Source organism: Natrix helvetica (assembly GCF_964273705.1).
Source record: "Natrix helvetica genome assembly, chromosome: Z".
Lineage (NCBI taxonomy): Eukaryota > Metazoa > Chordata > Lepidosauria > Squamata > Natricidae > Natrix > Natrix helvetica.
In genome coordinates, this window is record NC_138554.1 from 88975417 (window position 1) to 89001081 (window position 25665).

A 25665-nucleotide genomic window follows, 5' to 3' on the forward strand; every position below is an offset into this window, starting at 1 on the left:
AGATGAGAAATAGAAAATCTTGTTTTTATTTTTAGAAAGGTAGTAAAGAAAAAAAAATCTGCAGTTAAAATTTCTGTTGCTTCCAAATCCAATATTCCAATCATTGAGCTGTGATCTTTCTCCAAAAGTTTGCATTTTTACTGTCACAGCATTTCAGTTTTTATTCTGGCTCCACTGAATGAACAATCACTTCTGTATACTTCATAGAAATAAAACAATTGCATATGACTGATTATTTTCTAACATGGTGCATGAAAGCCAGTTTGAAAACAGTCAATGAATAGTAAACTACACATATTGTAATTTAAAAGTTTTATTCTAAAACTATAAATATCAGCACATTTTTATTAAGTTGCACTGTTCTCAATGGAGCTTATTCCTTTGTAAGTATGTTTAGGAGTGCATCCTAATCAGCTTTGCTGGTATTTGTTGTTACATTATAAGTATTTTATGGAAATCAAATATTCTTAAAACTACATTTGACAAAATTATTTCCTGCATTAAAAAGAAAATTTGGTAAAACATAAATGATCCCCAAAAATCAGTAGGGCTGGGCTTCAATGTTTATCAGATCAATTATTTTCTAATTGAACTGCAGCTTATGAAGTTACTTTTGAATACAAGTGTTTAAAAATAATTGGATCCAGAATTCAACAACAGATCTGTTCTATGGAGTAACATTGAATCCAATAATTCACATCAATCACCATCTTAATGAAATATTTCTTCTTTGCATTAATTGACATGTGTGGGACTATCTCTCTTGAGTTCTCTTTATAAAAAAGTATGCAGATTATTAATCAGAAAATGGGTTTTCACTCCCTTCAGGAAGAATTTATTCACAAATTCAGATTGGTTAATCAGCTGCATTGGTTAATCAGCTGCAAAATCTCATGGGTCCTTTAATCGGAGATATCCCTAATTTTTTAAATTAGTAATAAGATTGTGAATACTTCACTCCAGAATTTGATTTAGAAGTACTCTTTAATAATGCTACTTAAAGTGGTTTTGTAACTGTTTAAGGTTCCTGATCATTAACCTGGATGAACTCTTCTTTGAAGAGTAAATGTTTTATTCTAAAAAGAATAAATATGTGAACTAAAGTTCAAGACTCTGTCCTTTTAATTGTACCTGTTTAAAACTGGTTTTAGCGACATGGTTTTAATCCTTCTCCATTCAAATGTTAATTAAAAACTAACATTCTTTCAATATCTTAACGTTGCAAGACTGAAGTTACTTAAGAGAATTCTAGAAAACTGGGCGTACATCTGAATAAACCTTGAATTGGGCTTCTTTCAGATAAAACATGTTGGGTGTTTGGGAGTAGCCCGAGCAAAGTTTGAGGTTTTTAAAGACCTTAATGCTTTTAAAGGTACGGTTGACGAAACCAGGCTTCCCCGGCGCTAACTCTTAATCTCCCACGTCTGTGCCGCTATCTTGAAAAAGGACCCGCCATGCATTTCATTGAAAGTTGTCGCTTCTTCCGCTGTGTAGCCCGCTCGCTAGCTGGAACTTTCAGAACCGCGGCGCTTAGCTCGAGAAGACGCAGCCCCGCACAAAAGGTAGCGGTACCCAGAGGGTTAATGTTTTCTGTTTGCTTTTTTGAGTTCTCCTCTTCCCCTCCTCCCCTTTCCCTCTAACCGCCCCCTCAGAGCTCAGGCGGAAGTGAGTTCGCTCCTTTGGAGATTAAAAGGATTCCGAGCTCCATCGGTTTCAATAACAGGCGTTCCGAGAGAGGTCGACCAGGAATGCGAGCACCTCGGCGCCCTGCAAAAATCAGGCTCACCTAAATCGCGGGTCGGGGGGGGGAGGGGAACGTAGGGGAGCGAAACCACTCATTCACCGGCACGATGGCTACAGCGGAATCGGATGGGATCTCCACGCTCTTGCCATTACTGTTGTTAATTTAACCCCTCGGCCGGCGGGCGCTCCCACCTCCCCCCATAGATTTTCTTGATAACCACGTTGGGGATTTTTTCATCTTCGGAGAGTAAAATAAAGAATTCGTTTTCAATTATTTTTGGAAGACCACGCGAAGAATTGAAATGACAAAGGAAATGTGATCGCAGTGCTTAGGGAGCGAGGCGCAAAAGAATTGCAGCCTGGGGAAAGCGCTACACTGGTGTTGCAATTTGTGCAATCGAACCTAATACGCCCCCCATGAATAATTCAGGAAGGCCGGCCGGAACCTGCTGCCGCCGTCCTCCTCTCAGGCGGCTCCTTTTGCCGGTTTAAACGCGTGTGCGCCCAAGCTACAGGAAAGAGTGAGACCGCGTGCGTGTCGCTGCCGCCCTTGGGCAGCAGCGAAAAAGGAGCAAATTCGGGAAATCCCGAGAAAGAATAAGGGACCTGATCCATGCGTTCACTCGGCTTCCCGGGGGATCCGCTTGGAAACCTGGAAAAGGCGTGGACCCGCGAGGAAGACGATCTCTGGAGAGTAAGATCGCGTGCTCGTTCATTCATTCACACGCATCACCCACCCACACTCTCTTTCTTTCGGAAGCCCGCCTGCCCAGAAAGCTACGCCGGGGGGATCGCCATCTCTTCTTCTCGTTTTCAAGACATGCGGTGGTGGAGCCCTCAGGGGCGGATCGGTGCCGGAAGAGTATTCCAGGACAACTTTCGTGTCTCCCGAAACCTCCCGAAGTCCCCAAGAAAGGAGAAGTGAAGCAAGTGGTCCCGCTGTTCCCTCACGTCTCTCTCCTTCACCAGCTGAGCCCTTTCCTCATTCCCTCGCCATCAACCCGCCTCTTCTGATACACCAACTAAAGAGAAGATTTCGCTCCCTCCCTTCAGTTTTTCCCCTAGAAGGAAGCGAAGGACAGCCGCGCGACCGGATCCAGTTCACGCTGGATTTTAAGGAGTAGGGTCCGATGCACTTTTCTGTTAAAGAAACCCTCATTCTTCCGCCTCGCAGTCCGAGAAACGCTGAGGAGGCAGAGAAGGAAGAAGGCGCTGTCCCGGGTGGGAAGCTTTAAACGCAGCGCGAGGGAGGGGGCAAATCAGAGGAGCGTCTTCCTCCTGGCGCTACTTAAGGAAGGAGAAGACGAGAGGAACGCCGGCTGAAGCTGCTCCCGTCTCGCCTACCCCGCGAAGAGTGGTTTGGAATAGCAGGAGTCGTCGCAGCGCCCCCACACAACGACTAATTGATGCCACCCACCAGGGCTTGCAACGCGGGTCGTCGTCGCTCGCTTCGGTTCATGCTGCTACTGCTGCCGCCTCCTTACTAGCCGCGCTCTCTTGCGCTGCCCCCTCCCCCTCCTCCTCCCAATGGCTTCGTTCCCCGAGTCGGATTTCCAGATTTGTCCACTGTGTAAGGAGATGTGCGGCTCGCCGGCTCTTGTCTCCTCTAATTCGTCCACTTCGTCGTCCTCTTCTCAGACTTCAAACTCTTCCGGGGGCGGCGGCGGCGGGGGGGTGTCTTCATCCTGTACCCCGTCGAGGCGGCTCCACGTCTTGCCCTGCCTGCACGCTTTCTGCCGCCAGTGCCTGGAAGCGCAGCGCCACCCAACCGCGGGTGACACTCTCAAGCTGCGCTGCCCCATCTGCGACCAGAAGGTGGTGATCTCGGAGCCGTCGGGCATGGACGCGCTGCCCTCCTCCAACTTTCTCCTCAGCAACCTGCTCGACGTGGTCGTCGTGGCCGCCGCCGCTGCCGAAGACCAGAAGAACAACGGTCGTCCGGGCGGCGGCGGCCAAGGAGGCGGCGGAGGAGCGGCGAGCAACAGCAATACTAACAACCGGCACCCTCATTCCCGCCAGCAGCCTGTTCAACAGCAACAGCAGCACCGCGCCGCTGCGGGTGGTTCCTCCCCGGGCTCTGCCGCCGGCTCGGCGCCGTCCGGGGGAGGCGGTGGCTCCGCGTTGCTGCTTAGGCGGCCCCACAGCCGACAGGGCGAGCCTCGCTGCAGCTCGTGCGACGAAGGCAACACCGCCAGCTCCCGCTGCCTCGACTGCCAGGAGCACCTGTGCGACAACTGCGTGCGCGCCCACCAGCGCGTTCGCCTCACGAAGGACCACTTTATCGAGCGCTTTGGCCCAGGGCCGCCCGCGACGGCGGGAACCGGCCCCGCCTCGGCAGCCTCCCAGCTCGCTCTCAACCCGCCCTATTCCGCCTCGCCTTACAACATCCTATCTGTCTTCCCGGACCGAGTCAACTATTGCCAGCACCACGACGACGAGGTGAGTACCCCGACCGGTCAAATTAAGTGGCTTTTCCTCAGAGTCCCAGCTCGTCAGCTTGCGCACCAGAAACGTTGGGCATTAAAGAAGTGGCGTTTTCCTTCTTTCCCTCTGTTTTGGGGAGGGGCAGTCTCAGAGGCATTCTGACTTTTCCCAGACCAGAAAGGATGCCAACAGGTGGGATCAAGGGGAATCCTATGAATTCTGTCTTCAAACCCACTCTAAACAGCCAAGAAGTGGTTGGTTTTTCATGGGTTTGCAAGGGGGCAGTACCTAATGAAAAAATATTAAAAGTGTTCTCAAATAGACAAAAACGTTCTGTAGTAAGGGGTGACTCTTACACTTTGGGATTGAGTCCTGGGGTGATGATCTGGATTAAGGGACAGCTAAATGAAAAAGGGCCATTGGCACACTAGGATTTCAAGATAGACTTTCATTCATATATATTAGTTTTTTTACTGTATCAGTCTCAAAATAATGGGGTTATAGTGTTCTATACATATTGAAAATTGTTCAAAGGTGCTAAACTCTCCAGAATTTAATGTTTGTGGGGGTGGGATTTTGTGCTCTTGTGGATTACAAATTACTGTATAGAATGTGGATAATTGATAACTAAGCAAGAGGCTTCTGCATCTTGTAATTTTGTGGCTATGCAGTATAAATTTCTTACCTTAGAACTGCATTGTACTTCCTCTGACAGGCTACACATGACTTTTTCTCTCCATAAGATTGTCAACCAGTCTCTTCCTTCTCCACATTAACAGGAAATACCCTTCAGGTTTCAGAGCATCTGGTGGCTTTAATTTCCTTTTTTTTTTAAAAAAAGAAAAAAAATAGTTCCCCTTTTATACTTTTCCTTAGGTGGTCACTCTTTGCATCTTCCAGTCCTACTTCTTTTTCTTCCATGCCTTCATTCACATGGAGCTGTCCAAGCTTAACTGGTGTAAATCATAATTCTCTATAAGCAGCAGAGTTTTTCTGTGTGCTGCAGGGGGCAGAGATAGTTGGAGCCATTTAAAAACAGCATCATCTATGTGTTGGGGGGGGGGGGTTTGATGCCGAAGACCAGAGAAACATGTTTCCTCTTGCAATGCTTTGGAGAATAAATACATACATTGTTTCTTCAGGGATGTCAAGATAGTGTAAATGTGAGAAGTGGCAATCCTAATTCCTGCCACATCATCCTGTTTTTTGCTCCACGTTCCTCTGCCAATTTGTGTCCATTCCCAGGACTACAGATATCCTTGAGATGGACAAAGTACTCAGTAAGGATTTCCTGATCTCTCTCCCCCTGTAGTTTACATTTTTAAATAAACAGACCGCTATATTTGCCACTCTGTTTGACTTAGCTTCTGATTACAGATCAGTTACAGACTACTACAAATCAAGAAGTAAGGTATTGACAAACTTTTAACTTATCGAATTTGGGTTAAAGATAAGTATCTTTCCAAAGATGGATTATGAACGAAGGATCTAGAAGCCTGACTTTAAGGCAGCTGCGGAAGTTGATGCTGGTGCTTCTGAGCATGTGTGAAGTATTGGTTGAATTACTTCTCATTCAGAGGGTTAGGGTTAGAGCAAACTGTGACTTTCTGTTATTGCTTGTGCATACAAAACATTCTTTAATTTGTTGCATAGTATTTAGTGCTATGTTGAAAGTTTCTAAACTGATAGAGAACATTTTGTACACAAGATAATTTGTTTATAATATCTGTATTTCTTAAAAACTGGACAAGAACCATGTATAAATATCTGAAGAACTATTCTAACATATTTTTTTCTATTTTCAAGAGATAGGATCAATAAAGCATAGCAGAAGCAAAATGAAAACTTAGCAAGAAAGTGAATTGAGAATTGGTGTACAGATTATTATTCTCTTTATAATTATGCTTTGAGATTGCATGTGTTTGGTGAAGTTGAATGACCTGATGGTATTAATATTTTGAATGATCTCATATAGTAATATATTAATAAAAGGTTTAACATCAGAGTGTCAAGTAGGCCCAAGCAGTTATTTCCTGAGAGTACTGCTCTTTAAAAACAACCAGTTGTTTATAGATTTTAAATAATTATTTTAACAGAGAATCATTGCTTTAATCCCAAGGAATAAAGATCTAGTACTGAATTCATGTATTGGAAGTTCAACTTGTAAGCCGACATTCCATCTCTTTTGCTGGTTGCATAGACCACAGTGGAATTTTCCACTAGCCCCATTGTTAGAGGATAGCTTACTCCATGCTACAGTTCCTGATTGATCCTTATTACTGAAAGATAACCGGGTTTTGGAAATAAATGATTGGTTGTTGCTATTTAGATACTCTGTAGCTTGGGAAAAAGTACACTATGATCTATTTTGAAAATAAATGCTGTTTATGTCTAATCAACTTTTGCCATTTTGTGTAGTTATTTCAAACATGGAAAAGAATGTCAATTTTTGTCCTCTTTTTTTAAGAAAAGGAATTTTTATTAGAGTTTTGTAAGAATTTGAGGAAATATAAACATCTTATTGGCATTTAGCTATCTGCCACTTTCTGAAAATGCTGAGCTTTTTAGCATTTTCCACAAACAAATAGGAATATTTATCAATCTGAAGGAAAGTTTGAACTCCAAATACAAGATTTAAAGTGATAAAAGTAAATTGTGTATTATTTACAAGGACAGTAAAAATAAGTGCATGAATATTTCTGATATTCTGAAGAAGTTACATCAAAAAACATCTTCCAACCCCCTCTTCCTCATTCTGTTTTCACTATACTCAGTAGATTCATTTTATAGGAATTCTTCAGGGGAAATACTTTGTTCTTATGGCTGTATCTTGAACCAAAGTATTGTAATTCAGTTTTATCATAATGCTTGCATTTCAAATAATGTGCATACTGAAAAACATAAATGTGTACTCTGCAATGCTTGTTAATTTCTTTCCACATTTAAAAATATTACTTCAGAACTTCACATAACATGTGTCTTTTTAAAATAATATTATGATAGTAGAAAGCATTTTGTGCATTTTGTTTATGATAGTTTCTTCTGAAACAAATAGTGCATCAGTAACTTCTTAGTACAACTTCACTTAATATAATACTATTTGCTTGTTATGCTTATTTAGGAATAACTAAATATAAATAAATAGCAAATAGAATGGGAACTATTCCAAATGAAAAAACAATTGTGTGTTAAACTTGTACTTGTTGTGGAAAAAATATTTGAATCTGTGTAAAGGGAATAAATAATAAATATTTTCATTTAATTGTAAGATTTTTATGGGAGAAAGGGATTAGGGGTGTTCTAAAAGATACTTTGCATTATTTCTGCTTGCACAGGGCGAGCATACTACAACCTCCTGGATTCCCTAAAAAGCTGCTATTGAGGATTAAGAAACCTTCTGAAATGATGTACTATTCTAAACCAAGGGCTGCCATAACAACCATAAATTGACACTATTGAAGAAGACAGCCTTTCAACCAGTGTGGAATTTCAACAACAGTCTTATTTCTGCCTTAATTTCTAACCCAGAGATTCCATGAAAGTGGACCTGGTTATGACTTGTATTGGCAATCCTCTCGAGTACTACATGATCTCAGCTACTTCTTTCCATCACTTTTTAAAAACTATTTTGACCAGTGCTTTCCAACTGAATGCCTGAATGGTTTGGGATTGTAGCTTCCAGAATTCTGAGAGAACATTTAGAGAGTCCCAATTGAAAAAGGCTACTCTTAGTATGTAGTTTATATTTGGGAGATTTTCTAAAATGTTGTACATCTATAGTGTTCTAGAACACTACAATCGTTTATTTACTTAGAAGTAAATCCTATGCTCAGTGAATAAGTATTCATAACTTTAATTATAATCTTGGGATTTTTTTAACCTGTTCATCTAAATATCACAAACTGAAAACTTTTATAGGAATTAGAAGCAGTTTCTATGCCTTTTATAATTTTGGTGGTCACTGTTACATTTCTTAAAGAGTAAATATTGGTATTCATATTTCCTATTTGATGATTGCCCTTAATTTTTGTTTTCTGCAACTCTGTTATTCTGGGGAGTTTAGCCTAGTGGGCCTTCTTTTTGATATGTGTACTTGCTGCTTCTGTTTTTGTGTTTCATAGATAATTATAGTAAAGAATTATCCTTGAACAGGAGATATACTTTGCAAACAAGTTGCAAACATGTTTATCTAAAATTAGTTGACTGGGTTAAGAAGTTAAAACAGGAGCATAAAAAATGAAGACCAAGGGAATGGAGTATAACTTGCTTATGAATGTTCTTATAGGATACTTTAGCTTTTTTTTGAGATGGATGTGTTCTGATTACTTTGTTTGCAGAAATTGTTTTGCCTGGCCTGACTGAGTTTCAGATTATATGAATTAGTGTTTCCATCTAACATCAAAGATCTAAGGTTTCTGATAAGATTCCTGTTTAAGTAGGATGGAAGAAAATGTCTTCTTCCATAACTTTTTTGTTGGATGTTTATTGTACTTTGTTTGCATTGCATGAACTAGTTTTTAGTCTTGTAGTTTAAACACACAATTAATAGTCAAGGGAGAGAGGGAGAGGGAGAGAGAGTTTTAAGTACACAACTGAGGATTTTTTAAAGCATATTTTCAGTATTACAAATATTCTAAGTGCCCTGTAATGTTAATTTTTGTTATGTAATATTAGGGCAATAATGTAATGTTTGTTATATATATTAGGGCATCTACAAAGTGCTTCTTTAATTCACTTGCCAGTACCACAGGACTTGAATAATAAAAATGGTTTACTTAAAAGGTTTGACTATCTCTGGGAAAAAGTTTGAACAACAGACTGCATGGTGCCAGCTATCATAACAAGTGATCCCAATGGTCACATCAAAACACCACTAGTGAAAAAGTAACTATTTGACTCTGGAGATTGTAAAATGAGAGAGTTAAACATTTCCCTGAGGCTCAAATAGTTTTGAACACAATGACTTTGTAGTGGGGAAGGGAGGAGAGGGAAAGGACCTACAACTAAAAATTCATCAAACTTACTACCTCTGGTATTGATTAGCAAGGTTGGGTTTTAATTGGTGTGCCAAATTTAAGTAATTATTTCTACCAACTGTTTCTATGAGATAACTTTCATCTCTTAAAAAGAATTAGTTGAAATATTTTTAAACACACAGAGCTGGATTTGCACACATATTTAAAGTATGAATTTATGAGATTATTTAGCATTTGTGCCCCTGTTGACTTTTTCTTGTATATTCTTCTATAAATGGGCTTAGCTGATTGAACTGTGCAAACAGAGACATATTTTATACCCGATGATGCATTTTGCAAGTGCTCTGTATAAATAATAGTTTTAATAAGGGTTCAACAGTTTTTTCAAACTTAGTACTAAAAATCTAGTCTTGCTTTGTTTTAGTGAACCAGAGAGAGTTGGCACCGTGCTACTTTTTTGTGAGACAAAATAATGGATTAGAGTTGGCTCTATTAATATAATAGTGCCACAAGTTTGTATACAAAAATGCAGCAGGATGTGAAGATTGTACACTATTGTAGTTTGCCTACTTGCACTATAAAATAAGAGTATTTTTTTGAGTGTAAGTACTTGTGCTATATCTTGGAAATTGTGGCACATTTTCTTGTGTGCCAGTTTTGACTACAGCAGTTAGCATGTTTATTTGCTACTATGTTTAGGGAAAGTCTAATGGTTTGTAGTAAAAATAATATGTGGAAATGTAGTTATATAGTGGTAGTTGAGTTTGAAGAAGAGTAATGATTGTTTAAATTTGTAACCTGTTTAATATCTTAGATGAAATTTGATTTCATATATTAAATAACTTCAATTGTTTTCAAGCCACTTTCTCCAGTCTCTTCCTATAATGACACATAGAAGTTCTTGCACGAGAAATAGCAATAACACTTAGATTTATATGCCACTTCATAATGCTTTACAGTCTTCTCTAAGCGGTTTATAGAGTCAGCATATCCCTTCTATATGTCTAAAGTTAGATAAATCTGTACTTGCTGCACAAAATGAGAACAATTTGGGGCATTTTGAACAAGAAAAAAATAGCCTTGTTGAATTGGAATCTATATTCTTATCCTGTGAAAGTAACATGACTTTTTATTAAATTTACAAATGACCTAATGAGACCATCTTGATTGACATAATTCCTGTTTAATGTATACTTATTGCTGAAAAACTAAAATAATGTTAATTATTATATTCTACTAGATGTATATGCAATGTTAATTTTTCTTATTTTTCTTTGTGATTTAAGACTTTTATCGAACAATATTATTAGGACTATTAATTGTGGAAAAACTATACTTCCAGCATCACTTTGGTATGTAGCGTATACTTCTACCTCCAAAAGCCTGCCATCTTAATTCTGTTTTAAATGAAAACCAGGAAGTTACATTTCCTTAGAAACCAAGTAGTGGCACTGATAAATCCCAGTGGTTGTCAAGTACAGCCCATTATGTTGCTCCTGTGAATGTGTGTGTGTGTGGGGGAAGGAGTGAGATGCAAAGATCAACAAGCCAAAGCTGTTATAATGAGGAAAAATAGAAGAGAGATGGGCCTTTTGATCCCATATACTTCAACCAAAGCCTAGTAAAATTGATTCAGATCTAATTCTAAACTTTGTGCACATTGCCTAAACTTCTCCCACTCTTTTGATCAGTTTGCCATTTATTTTCAACAAACAAGTCAGTTGAAAACTCTTAGCAAACTTAATACAGAGTGGAATAAAATCATTTGTTGCTTTTCTCTAACAGCTTGGTGTGAAGAGAGTGGCAGAATGTAATCCTGTTTAAAAATATCTTTCTGAAGTATTGTATTTCTGCAGAGTAGTATGTCAGTGGTTATTGAGTTAAAATGAAATCTATCCTAACAGTTGTGTGTCAGCAGCTAAAGCCCAGCTGTCCAATGAAGCACAACGGCTGCAGCATCTGCACCATGTGCTTTCTTTGTCCAGGCAATTGAATGAGAAAGCAAAAGATAATCAGTGCCAGGTAATTTTTATGACACTGATTGTAGCCAGCATCTTTCTATTTGCATTTGGGATATTGCAAATAAATACCTATGTTAAAACTAGTCAAATCTTCTCAACTTTTGGAAATTAATATTTGAAATGGCACATATTTGGAAGAGAGCAGGATGAAGAAGGTTAGCATATGACACCTCCATTCCCGTATTGATTTAGTTTAACTACTAATACCATGTTTTCCCAAAAATAAGACAGGGTCTTATTTTCTTTTGACCCCCTGACATAAGCACTGGCCTTATTTTTGGGGAGATCTTATTATTTTTGAGGTGCAGGAGGCGGCAAGCATGTTCACCTCATGGCTGCGCTGTGTTGCAATATTTTTGTCGAGGACTTACTTTAGAGAGGGCTTATTTTAGCGCATGCGCTCAAAAGCCTAATTGGGAATATTATCCGAGGAGGTCTTATTTTCAGGAAAACAGGGTATAAAGAGAGTGAATATCCTTCACAATTGTTTTCTTTCCTTAACAATTTCAAAATGCATGAACTTCAGCTCCCAGAATTTCCTAGCCAGCATGTCCACAAATCTTAAAATTCCCAAGATTGAAAAACAGTAATAACAAAATAAATGTTATGATTAAATGCCACATTGTTAGCTGATAGAGAAAATTATAAGGATGGATAGCAATAGCACTTAGACTTATATACCTCTTCACAGTGTTTTACAGCCCTCTCTAAATAGAGTCAGCATATTGCCCCAACAATCAGGGTCCTCATTTTACCCACCTTCGAAGGATGGAAGGCTGAGTCAACCTTGAGCCTGGTGAGATTCAAACTGCCAAATTGCAGGTAGCTGGCAGTCAGCAGAAGTAGCCTGCAGTGCTGCATTCTAACCACCAGGGTTCCTGATTAACGCATAACATGAAAGCTATCACAGGATTATTTAGGTAGCCTGATAGGGCTGGGGTTTGAGAGTAATAGTTTCACAGTGCTTTCAGAACTACTGTAGGGTAATGTCGATAAGTTAGGTTCCTTTCATAAGATTAGCCTATGCAAGTACCATAAGGGTTCCACAATACACTATATTGCCAAAAGTATTCGCTCACAACTGAATCTGATTATTTGGATGGGTGAGTGAATACTTTTGGCATATCAGAACAAAGAAATGATGAAGGGGTGTGCTAAACTGTGCTATGTAAACTTAACTTGTCATTGTTTGTTGTTGTGTGAGACAAGCCTAGATCCATAAGATCTGGGTTACAAAAATCTAGATGGATAATAGCCAGAAGCAAAGAAATGCTGAAAATTGTCTTTGCTACCATCTAGTGAGTGACCATCTGGACTTTTTCAGCCAATCTGGTACACTGCCCAATTATGTTTGCCAACTAATTATGATTTAAAAAAATATTGGCTTAGTTTTATGTATGAGCATTGTATATAATCTCTATTTTGATATTGTGAAATACACTATATTGCCAAAAGTATTCGCTCACCCATCCAAATAATCAGATTCAGTTGTGAGCGAATACTTTTGGCAATATAGTGTATCAAAATGATGAGAAATATAGCCATAGCTTTGCAACTTCAGAACACATAATTTTAAACTGACTTCTAGAGATGAGGATCTAGAACTCAAGATGAAAGTATGAGGTGAAAGTTTAAGAAAGCAACAGTTGCAGGAAAGAAAGTTTGTTGAGCAGGTACAGGCTGGCAAAATGACAACTCATATTTTGTAAGGTGAGATAGTACTGGGCAATTTATTAGGGAAGGAGGGAACTTTGCTCTCTTGAAGGACTGTTCTTAATAGTTGGAGATCCATTTTTTTCCCTTTTACAGATAGTGCTTGACTTAAAACGGTTCATTTAGTGACCGTTCAAAGTTATAACATGACAAAAAAAGTGACATGACCTTTTTTCATACAAACGTTACAGCATCCCCATGGTCATATGATCAAAATTCAAATGCTTGGTAACTGGCTCATATTTATGACAGTTGCAGTGTCCAGGGGGTCACTTTTTGCAATTTTCTGATGAGCAAAATTAATGGGGAATAGTCAGGTTCACTTAACAACCGTGTTGCTAGTTTAACAACTGCAGTGATTCACTTAGCAACTGTGGCAAGAAAAAGTTGTAAAATGGAGCAAAAGTCACAACAAATGTCTCACTTAGCAACATAATTTTTTGGCTCAATTGTAGTAGTAAATTGAGGACTACCTGTATTAAAGTTCAACTTAGAAAAGCCTTACTGACAAATGTTTTATTTCACTGAGCCTGATACAGCTGTAACTGTATCCGAGCACTCCAAACAGAGCAAGAATAAATGTATACCTCCTGATTTGGATCCTCTTATCTTATTTCTTCTACAGCAAAACCATAAATTCTCCTGTGCACTGCTTGGAGAGTCCAAGCATGGATTAACTTTAGTCTATCTGCCCAAGGACTGAGTTCAATTTTTTTTCTGGCCACGCCTCCTGCTCCTTATTGAAGTTAGTTTTTAAACTCAGTCCACGGGTGATACGGGTTCCTCTGAATCTTCTACAATCGCTCAAGAGGGCTGTCACAAGGGTCCCTCTTCAATGATCTGGACTGACTCATCGTAATAACAGACACCAGTCTATATGGCCCATCTGCAATCACAGGTAACACAAGGCAGGTGGTTGCAGGCGGAACTCTCACACAACATAAATTAGTTAGAGGTGAGGGCCGCCAAACTGGCTCTCCACCACTTCCGTAAGGACATTGCAGGGAAACATATATTGTTGCTGATGGACAACATCGTGACCAAAGCCCACATCAACCGCCAAGGCAGAATTCGATCCAGGGCTCTCATAGCAGAGGCGGAGACTCTGAGATGGTGACGGAGCATCATCTCGAGTTTCTGAAGGCAGACCACATCTCAGGGGAAAACAATGTAACAGTGGACTGGCTGAGCAGGTCCACCATCAACAACTCGAAGTGGCGCCTGCACCCGACTCTGTTCCACCAACTATCACAGAAGTTCGGCCTTCCAGTGGTCGATCTATTTGCCAGTCCAGACAACGCTCATCTTCCTTGTTTCTTTTCTCATTTTCAGTACCCTCAAGTGGAGGGATTGATGCCCTTCGCTGTCGTTGGCCTCCAGGGCTTCTTTATATTTTCCCACCGCTTCCTCTCATACCCCAAGTCATCAGGAAGATTCTACAGTCTTCCTGGTCACTCCTCATTGGACCTTGTCAGTCTCTTGGTGGCCAAACTCTGGCAAATACCTCAGGAACAAGTCTCTCTCAGCCAGGAGGCCATCCTGCATCCAGACCCCCAGTGGATCCAATTGGCTGTCTGGCACTTGAGGGGAACCTTCTGAGACAGGACAAATTTTCTGACAAGGTTATACAAACCATCCAAGCATCCTGGCAACCTTCCACCATTCGAATTTATGATGCAACGTGGACCATTTTCTCATCTTGGTGCCAGTCGCATCATATTAACTGCGTCTCAGTGACAATTCCACAAATTTTGGATTTTTTACAAGAGGGTTTGGATAAAGGCTTATCACCCAGCACCCTCCAGTGACAGGTAGCTTCCCTATCCACCATCTTGTGAAGGGATGCTTCTCAGACACTCAATTGGCACCCTAGGGTGCGTAGTTTCCTGAAAGGGGCGAGCAATCTTCAACCTCCGTCAGTCCATCAATACTCATCCTGGAATCTCTCAGTTGTTCTACAGTTGTTCTGCTTCCTTCGAGCCGCTCTGCTCATCCATCTCTGGCATTTAACAATTAAGACTGCCTTTCTCATTGCCATTACATCGGCACGCAGAATTTCAGAGCTGGCAGCGTTCTCAGTCAGGGAGGACTTGTGTATTGTGCATCCTGATAGGGTCATTCTTTGTTTGGATCTGTCATTCCTTCCAAAAATTAATTCTTGGTTTCAATAGGGCGCAAGAGATAATTCTGCCAATTTTTGTCCATGACCCAGACATCCGAGGGAATGCACCTGCAGACATCCGTAGCACAATCCACACATATATCAAAAGAACAGCTTCCTTCCGTAGGTCGGAGGTGTTCCTCATGTCCTTCCAGCCTGGCTCCATGGGGTGGAAGGTGTCATCTTTGACTATAGGATGCTGGTTGCACGCTTGCATCAAGCTGGCCTACAAACACCAGGCCAGGTCGGTATAACACACATAACTGCACATTCCACCAGGAGTGCCATGACCATGGCAACTTGGGCGACGCAAGTGTCCGTTGAGGAGATATTCAGGGTGGGCGATCTGGTTGTCGCCTTCTCTGAAATTTCAAATTGGACTCATTTGCTGCAGCCGAGGCTTCATTTAGAAGAAGAGTTTTGCAATGGGTTCATTCTGAATCGCAAACCCTGGACAGACTTTCTTCCCACCCTGGGACCACATAGTTTGGGAAAGTCCCATGCTTGGACTCTACAAACAGCGCACAGGAGAATGACCATTGGCTTACCTGAACAGTCGTTCTCTGGGTGTTGCGGTAGAGTCCAACCCCAGCCAGGGTTTGACATTAGCTAAGACACATCACATCATCATCATCACGTTGTACAGGGATTCACGCCTTAGTTTTAAAACTGACCTCAATAAGGAGCAGGAGGTGTAGTCAGAGAAAAAATTGAACTCAATCCTTGGGCAGATAGACGTTAACCCATGTTTGGACTCTCCCGCAGCACCCAGAAAATGACCATTCAGGTAAACCAACGGTCATTAACTCCAGGAACTATTATGATTCCCAGTCTTCATTGGGAATTCAAATAAATAATAGCATTAGTATACCAACAAAATAGATTCATTTAATTGCTTATTAGCTTCATATTTAAATTTATTAGAACTCTTTCTTGCCCTCCTTGCTCTTATACTTACTGTACATATTGAGAATATTCTTTGTTGTCCATTCGTTTTCCTTAAGCTTGCTTTTAAACTGTGGTAATTGTAAGCAAATTCATTAAATAAGGAACATAATGAAATCCTGTAGCATAAATTCAGCTGTTGGGTTCCAAAAATTCAACCACTAATGGAAAATAGCAAATAGAATTTTAAGTAGCTCTGTTACACCATCTCGTGCTCACTGACTTTTGCAGTCCAAGCTGATTTATCAAAATATAAAGCAGGAATTCCCTTCTTTTCCTTTGTTTATAGAACAATGGAAGGCAAATGATAAATAATAGTTGAGGTGAAAAAAGCTTGAGTGGGCTTTGTGAGGGACAATAGTTCTATGTAGGTTGTGAAAAATATTCCGTACTTTTTCACCCATAAGTGTTTTTGAAGCCAGCGTTGAGCTTGCTTATATTAGATTTAAAAGATCCTTCATATTTTTCTTTTTTCCCTGCCCCTTTTGAACAAGAGGACAAATTCATAGACATATTGCTGCCAGTGTGGGATTGATAGGCAGAATTCTATTGGCATGATGATTCATCTGCCTAGTTTGTTGTTTAGAGTGGGGCATGTTTCCTTATCCTTTTATATTTCTGAAGATGAAATAAACTTAGTCATGAATACTATAAATTGGTTATTTTCTGATTTAAGAAAGATATATTGTCTTTGGTTTTATTAATCATAGTTTCTTGAGCAATTCTTTAAGGGATAGCCTATGCATGTTCACCTTCAGCAGAAGTTTAATGCAAATTCACCCATCATACTGATTGGTGCTAGCCCTCAGTTTGGGGTGATTTAAATTTGGTGCCCTTAAGCACTTATTTTGCCTCTTATAATCCCACACACCTTCCAAAATCCTCCAGTTTTCTGTCCTGCTACTCTACGGGGATTCTAAAGAAAATGTTCTAAACCCAGATATTTTTTTTAAAAAGTGTCCTTGCCTTTGCAGTTGTTAAAAACAAGCTTGATTGTAAAGCAAAGCATACCTTAAACAATTATTATATAAATGAGTATTAATTCAATTAATTATATAGATTTTGTAATGAAGAAAATTTAATTTTTCACTTACAGTCATCTAAAAAAGTAAACCTATGTTTTTTAAAATGTGGACATATACCGTATTTTTCGCCTTATAAGACGCACTTTTTTACTCCAAAAAAGAGGGTAAAAATCTGAGTGCGTCTTGTAAGCCGAATGTAGCCACTGGGTCATCTGAAAATGGGGCAGGAAAAGAGGGGGCTGCAGAGATCGTGATGGCTGGAAAGGAGAGAGGTTTCGCTTTCAGAGCTCCCGCTCGGCCGGGCTCCCGAGAGGGCTTAGGCGGTGGTGGCGGTGGCAGCGGCTCCTCACATTGCTGGGGCGCTGCTTTAAGCTGCCCTCCTCCGCAAACGAAAGGTGCCTCAAGGCTTTGGCTCCTGAGACCGGTGCGCTGCCATCCAAAATGCTGGTACCACGATCGCTGCAGCGCCCGCTTTACCTGCCGCTTCTCGGGCAGTTCCAGGCGGCAGAGATCGTAGTAATAGCATTTTGGATGGCAGCGCACCGATCTCAGGAGCCAAAGCCTTTGAATCAAGTTTGATTGTGTCCCATCTAGCGTTCTCCACCCCCAACCCCAAATCTCTCCGGATCCTGGAAGGGAGGCAGGAAGGAAGGGAAGGAGGAAGGGAGGGTGGAAGGAAGGATAGACAAGTAAGAGGGAAAGAGGAAAGAAAGCATCTGAATGTACTAAACACGAGTCTTCAGGGAAAAGATGGATACATTGTGAAAACTCAGCTGTCAGTTGATCTTAATGTTATGAAATGAAAAGTATGCCATTTGCAATTAACTTGGCATAAAATAATTCATTTGCATTTAATTGTTATTGTTCAAAGAATGTTCGGAAAAATGTTTGGCCCTCCAGCATGTTCACTTCATCCAATCTGGCCCTCTTTGAAAAAAGTTTGGACCCCCCTGTGTTACATGGTTGACATAAAATTGTTCTTAAACTGCTGTTAACTTTATACAGTTGATATAAAATATTTTACTATAGTATTTGGTTCAGAATCTTTTTTTTTCTAGATTTTCCTCCTTTAAAATTGGGTGCGTCTTATATTCCGGAGCATCTTATAGGGCGAAAAATATGGTATGTGGTCATAACAATATTTTACTTTCATTCAAACAGTATTTAAATATAAAGATAAGCATTTAAATTGACATTGCAATCATTTAATAACATAAAATTAAAAGATCTGTCATTTCCTTCTGTAGAAAAAGTAAGTACCCCATTGGCCCTTTTTATAACTTTCTACCAATCTTTAACCTCAAATGGAAGACTTTCCCCCCCTTCCTCCATGTAGAATTTTTTTCATCTGCAGTATTTGAAGAGTTGTTTTGCACGCAAAGCACATGTCAAATCAACTCAAAGTATCTCAAAGGATTTAGATCTAGGTTTTCTCTTGGTCATTCCAGAGTTTTCCATAAAACAGAGAGCCATGGGGTTGGAAGGGACCTTGGAGGTATTCTAGTCCAACAACCTGCTTGATTTTACTGGATTTCAATTGCACACACACACACACACACACACACACACACACACAATTTTTTTCATTTTCATAACATATATCCACATGTATATTATTTCATAAACAACATTGTATTATATTATTAATTTTTTATATCAATTCGTCTTAGCATCAACTCCCCCCCAAAATTATTGGCTCTTCTGCTCTCCATACACCATATTTGTTCCTTATCCATCACTTTCTTCTCCCTCTCTCCTCCTCCCTACCTCCTTTTTTCCCTCTATCATCCTTCTCTTCTACTTCCCCTTCCTCTCTCCTCTTTCCATTCCTCCTTTCTCTCCTCCTCTTCTCCCCCTGTCCTCTCTCCTATCCCTCTCTTCTTCCCTTACCTCTCTCCTCTACTTCACACTCTTCACCTCATTTACTTGTGTATTTCAGCCTCTGAGCGAGCTCCATTTTATGTTGATGGTATTTCTAATTCCTTTTCAATATACATATTTAATTTTAACATATATCTTCCTCTTCCTTTTTTTAAAAGAAAAAAAAAGTATACATATATAGTAATTGTATTTTAAACCACCACCACTCCCAGCCTATTTTTGGCCAAGATGTAGATCTGTTACAGTTCCCAGCTATTCTCATCATTATATTTATACAATGATGCATCCTTACAGGCCCCAAATTTGTGATTCTGTCTTTAATAATAATTTCCCATTGTAATTTCAAATCAATAATTTCCCATTGTAAGTATATTTCATGTTCCCTCTCCATTTTTCCATATCTTGGCTTAGGTTACCTTTAATTGTCTTAAATAACAATCCTTTCTGTGCAATGTTCATTACAATTTCCTTAATCTATTATCTAGAATAAAAAGCGGTACACATCTCACTTCGTTCATCATCGTAGGAGTTCTATATGTGTCCATGTTTCATATATTTTAACCCATACTTAATTGTCCTTCCATTGTCATATTCAATCAATTAGCAACTCAGCTTAATTATCATGTATAAAAGTGAATCACATACCTCTGCTTTACATTCTCCCCATAGGTTTAATATTTGTCCATATTCCATATATTTTAACCTTTAGTTAATGATCTTTCCATTATCATATTCAATCTGTTAGCAACTCAATTTTATTATCATGTATAGGAGTAAACCACATATCTCAGCTTTACATTTCCCCATATAACAATTTCTGTTTGTCTGATTTTTTCCTAGTAAGTTTTTTGTCCCACTTCTCTATTCCTGTCTTCTCCCTTTTCTTTGTTTTGACATGTCCACCCCCTTCAATTTTTCCCAAACCACTGTCAAACCCAGTGAAATCTTTTGCATTTCACTTTGTTGGGGCATAACCCCCTCTTCAATTTTCCTATGCCACTGTCAACCTCATTATGATCTTTTGTCTGCTTTTTATTTCCTTTTGTTGGGACGCATCCCCCCTTTTCAATTTTCCCTATACCACTGTCAAACCCAATGAAGTTTTTTGTCTGTTTTTTATTTTCCACCGTTTCTACCTCTTCACTATCCCTCCCCCCTTCTTCATTTACATTTCCCTTCAATTCCTGCTTCTCTGAGTTCAAAATTCTATTTAGACTTGATTTTAATGATTTATGCATGTTTTTTTATAATTTCATGTAGTTCTTCAAATTCTCGCCTTTCCATAATGTCCAGTTCCAAAGTTACAGTTATTATACAGTTCTTATTTCAGAATTCTGGTCCACCTTAAATTTAGCTAGTTCAGCTGATGTGGAGAGGAAGAAAGGCAGGAGCCATCTTGATTCTTAATATCCAGTTCCAAAGTTGTAGTTAGTTATACAGTTCTTATTTCAAAGTTCTGGTCCACTTTAAATTTAGCTAATTCAGCTAATGTGAAAAAGAAGAGAAGTAGGAGCCATCTTGATCTTTTGCAGAGAAAAAAAAACTTTGTATTTTTTCTGGAGGAATTTTGCAGGATTAGCCAGGATTGGGTATTGTGATGTCCAATTGGCCTCGAGACAGAGTTAATTTGAAGCCACGCCTCTGTGCTTCTTGCTTCTGGTTCCCAGTTTCAAATCTGTCTGGCCGAAGAAAGAAAGGTTGCTTTTGGTTCCTGATTCTTCCAAAAACAATCCAGTGCCATCCTGCAAATTCCTTCTCCCTGCCTTCTTCCCCTTGCCTCAATCTGATATCTGAAAGCCTCCCCTTGGTGTGGCTGACCCTTCGTAAAACATTCCAGTCTTCCATGTGGGCCATCAAGGCAGCTGCCTCTGCATCATTGTTCAGCCACACGGCTATCCTTTGGCTACAACAGATGCAGGAAAGGATTCCATCTGAGGAGGTCCGGATGGTGCAGGGGCGTTGGTTGTACCTCCAACACAATATAAATTGGCTGGAACTGCGAGCGATTCACTTGGCATTGCGGCACTTCAAGGACCATGTTCGGGATTGAGATGTCTTGGTGCTGACCGACAACATGGCGGCAAAGGCCCACATCAACCAACAGGGTGGCACACACTCCAGAGCTCTTTGGACCGAGGCGATGGCACTTGGCGCCTGGGCGGAGAGGCATCTTCGATCGCTCAGGGCAGAGCACATCACAGGAGTGAACAACCATCAAGCGACTGGCTCAGTCGGGCCACGGTCGACCATGGGGAGTGGAGCCTTTTTCCGAAACTGTTCCAGGCCATCTGCTCCAGGTTCGGCCATCCGGAGGTGGACTTCAGGAAGTCTGAGGCACTCTTCGTTTCCTTTTATCCATCTTCCCTGGGGAAGAGGGTGTCCTCCTTGGCTATAGGGAGGTGGATCAAACTGGCCATCGTATTGGCCTATGAGGTTCAGCACCTTCCAGTGTCCTAGGGTGCGGCTACCTCAGCGGCTACCTCAGCGGCCTGGGCCACACAGGCACCTATTGTGGAGATTTGCAGGGCAGCTACATGGGCGTCCCCATCTTCTTTTATCAGGCACTATAGGTTAGACGCATTTGCATCGGCTGATGCGGCGTTTGGTCGTAGGGTGTTACAACAGGGCTCATGCGGGGCCCAGGAACAATAGTGCCCCCCCCCCCAGGGACGTTAACTAGGGTATGTCCCAATCCTGGCTAATCCTGCAAAATTCCTCCGGAAAATGACAGTTGGTCTTACCTGAACTGTTGTTTTAGGAGGTTTTGCAGGATTAGCCAGGTTCCCGCCCTAGTGTTGGTCCAGGAGTTGGGGGAGTTCAGGGGGCAGGGTGTGTTCCCTTACGACTTGTTTTCAGGTGTTTTGCAGTGCGCTTGACTCATTGAAACTGGGAACCAGAAGCAAGGAGGTAGAGGAATGGCTTCAAAGTAACTCTGTCTCGAGGCTAATTGGACATCACAATACCCAATCCTGGCTAATCCTGCAAAACCTCCTAAAACAACATTTCAGGTAAGACCAACTGTCATTCCAGATTCTTGATTTTATTATTATTTTTTCCTTGTTACCTTCCACCTCTTGTTGGTTATAGTTGCTCAAAATATCTTAATTGGAACAAACTTGCATACATCCAAACTCTGGTATGTTTCTCTTCACCACCTGCTTTTCTAAGTTCTGATTTATTGCAATTGGTTAATTAAATCTTCCTGCTCAAAGTTTCGCATTCTATTCACCACACAGGCAAGATTAGGTTATCAGTGAGAAAATAGTGCTTTTTTCTTATTTTTTTTCCTTTATCACATTCCACCTCTCATTAATTGGAGTTGCTTAAGATATGTAAGTTAGAAGAATTCGAACGAAGTAAATCTCCTCGGTATCTTTTGGTTTCCATTTCAAACTCCTAGTCTCTCTTAAAAACTCAAATCTTTTCAAATCCAAAACCAAATTTAAAGTTTGTATTTGAGTGGGTTTGCCACTTCTCTACTTTTTCCTTTTCTGTCCAAATTGTTTCAAGCAAATGGCTCTTTTTGGGCTAGTGTTTCAATCCTCCATTTTTCCCCTTCTTTCTTTCTTTTTGCCAAAATCCAGATCTGTCCATTAATATTATTTATACTCTCAAGATTCTTTGCCTTTTCCAAGTTCTGATTTATAACTGTGGGTTAATTAGACCTTCTTATCAGGCTTTCATCTCGTCTCCTGCATGCTCCTGCTCAGTAACTTTGACTGGAAGCCAGCTTCTTGTGCAGCGGTGTTGCCATGCTGCTGCCCTGACTCCGATTCAGAGAGCAAATCTCTGACCCATGATGGACCTGTTGCAGTCCCCCTGGATCGGATGAGGCGCTGCCCCTTCTTTACTCCCCCCCCAGGAGGGTTCTGATCCAAAAAGGGTCTCAGAATTGATTTGTCAGACAGAGTTCATGTGAGACTCTTCAGAGTTCACACACACCTTGTCTGTCCAGCTGGAGAACTTCTGGTCGAATGGATGGATTTCCATTGCTAAGGAAACCACTATATAAAAGGCAGAATAATACTAGTGATAAATGCCATCTAAATTGGCTATTTGCAAATAATGATTAGTTTTTTAATATATGTTTTAAAATAATTTTATATCAATTTTTTAATATAAAAATAGTTTCTTTTTAAAAAAAAATCAAGACTCAGTTATATTATTGGTTGAATTGAAACTTTCAATTCTAAGGGTAAATATTAGTAAATATTAGTACCAAGTGATTATGGTTAATAATTGAAGCTCATGTATTGATTATAATTTTGTACTATGCAGTATTTAAGGAAGGGAATTGTGAACTAATTGTAAGACCATAATTATGTTATCTAAAGTACATTAATAATTTCCTTTACTCTTCGGACACACTTTTGCTACTATTTTCATTTTCTAGGAGGACCATGGAGAAATTATTTAATTTTTGAAGATGAATTGCCTATATTGATTGTTTTGTAGCTTGGTGCTTTCTTATCCTGTATGTTCCTACCCAAAACATTTAACATTTAACAAATTACTTTCACATTTTCCAGTGGAATCGAGGGAGGAGTTACGTGTGGGTTTTATCACAGCCTGATTGGTCCATAGACTGAGGGAAATTTCTTTATTTTCCAGGGCGCTGCTCTGGAGAGTCCAAGCAAGGGTTAAATACAGCCAATCTGACCAGAACTGAATTGAAACTTTAAGCCACGCCTCTGGTGCTGATTATCTTCAGTTTTTTTCAATTCAGCTAGCCCAGTGGACGCGCTTAGAGTTTCTCTCCAATTCTGAAATAGATTGCTTGGACTCTCAAGAGTAATTTAAAATAAGAAAAATAAGAAAATAAGGAAAGTAATCATGCAGAGCAGGCTGGTGAGTCAAAAATATTGTTTTTAATTGGCGTTCTCACCCTTGGCTCTCCTGGTGTCCAGGGCTTCGCTCAGGCTCCTCGAGGCTACAGGCAGCTGTTGAGGAAGACACGTGGGTCGGAGTGCCGACGCCAGCACTGTTGGGGCACCCCTACTGGGGGCCATTTCCCGCTGGGAGCCCACTGTTGCCGTTTGCGCTTCTTGCAAGTCAGATTGCGGCGTGGGTTTCCAGGGCAGCCATTTTGGCCATTAGGGCTTTAAAATTTGGCGCGCAAAGCAGCGGTGAGTTCCGGCCGCCATTTTGGATTGCGCAACTTTCGGTTTCATCGAGTAAAAAAGTTTGCCGCAGCTGCCTGAAGCCTGACTCTTTGCAGGAGCCGCTTGGATTCAGACTTGATCGGTGTGACCGGCGACCTGGGCCCCAATCCAATCGTTTAATAGCAGCGTGGGATTGTGGCCTGCTGGGTCGCCCCCTTGGATCTCCTGCAGGCGCTGGGAGCGAATTCTGCTTGCACGAAAAGCTCCAGTAATTGAATCAGGCCTTGCAGTTCTTGTCTCCTCAGGAGCATCGTGCTGCGGTGGGCTTTGTGGAGGTGGTGAGTGGTGGTCTTCCCATCCCCTACTATCCTGTCCAGAGATTAATACCATGGCAGATCAGGCCCCTGAAACTTCTGAAGGTGTCTCTTCAAGAACCCCTCTTAAGACAGGCCGGGAAAGCTGCCAGAGAGGCCATTAGAGGGAGTAAACCTTACTCCAGACATGGTCCCAAACAAGGCTCAGGCCTAGACAGAGATGCCTTAAGACACCAGAAAGCCTTAGAAAAGCAGTTCTCCAAGGCCCAACAGCAGGCCCATTCTTCCCTTTCGGTGTCTCCTAGGGAGCCCTCCAGGGAACTTCCTCCAGCCCAGGGAGGGCCCATTTCTGATAGTGAGGAGGAAGGCCAGGAATTCTCCCCCACGGCTTCCTTTGCCATGGCAGCTTCTCCAGGCCCCTCCATGGCTGACCAGGCTGATCTCTTTGCCTGTCCCTCAGATATGGAAGAGGGACCAGCTCCAATGGGACCCTTGGCCCCTCAGGAGCCGATCCCCGGGTCTGCTCAAGGGGTTCGCCCCATTGAGGACCAGGGGCCTAACCTATCTAGCGAAATGCAGGATATTATTAACAGGGCCATTTCCCAGGGAATTGAGGCAGGCATGCAACGGAGGGGCAAGCGCACTCGCAAGACCCACCATTTGCAGCCCCAGGAGGATCCCAGAGAGATGACTCCTAGTCTTCCACCCGCGTCCCCGCATTCTTCGGTGGCTACCGATGATTCGGACTGGGAGGAGGAGGAGGATATCCTTCCTAGACAGGAGGCTGAATTATCTGGGGATGAGACAGGCCCATCCAAGAAACCGGCTTTTTCAGGCCTATTTAAATTGGACAACTTTAAAACCATTTTAGACAAGGCAAAGATCTCAACATGTCTGGGGTCAACTCCCCCAGCCCAAGAGACCGTAGACCCTGATGACCTATTTGGGGACCTTTTTGAGGAGCCTATTTCGGTCCAGGAAATTGTTCCCGTGCCCAAGATGTTCCTCAACTTAGTTCAGAGGCAGTGGGCGCAGCTGGCTACCATGGCTACCCCCAGCAGCAATGACAAAAAGCTGTACACGGTTGATGCCAGCCTGGAGGATCTGCTCAAGCTACCTCCAATTGATCCCCCTGTAGCGGCTCTCACTTCCTCCTCTGTGCACCCTCCTGACCTGTTGGAGGGGCTCAAGGCTGAGGATAAAAGAACAGAGACTGCTTGCCACAAGACTCACCAGGCAGCAGCGTGGGCTATTAAGTCATCCGCTTCTGCTTCCTTTTTCTCCAGGGCAGCTCTCCTGTGGCTGAGACAGCTGTTGAGGAAGATACCTGCCAAAGACATTAAAGTGAGGCAGGATATCA

The 25665-nt window shown here is 41.3% G+C and overlaps 1 protein-coding gene across 1 annotated transcript in view; it reads left to right on the forward strand.

Moving 5' to 3' along the window:
• The first annotated feature begins 2837 nt into the window (after positions 1–2837).
• TRIM71 (tripartite motif containing 71) overlaps positions 2838–25665 on the forward strand; it is a 73976-nt gene continuing 51148 nt past the window's right edge. The window contains exon 1 of the mRNA XM_081969820.1: positions 2838–4182. Coding sequence (XP_081825946.1) covers positions 3271–4182 — 912 coding nt within the window. The 5' untranslated portion in view covers positions 2838–3270. The remainder of the gene's footprint in view (positions 4183–25665) is intronic.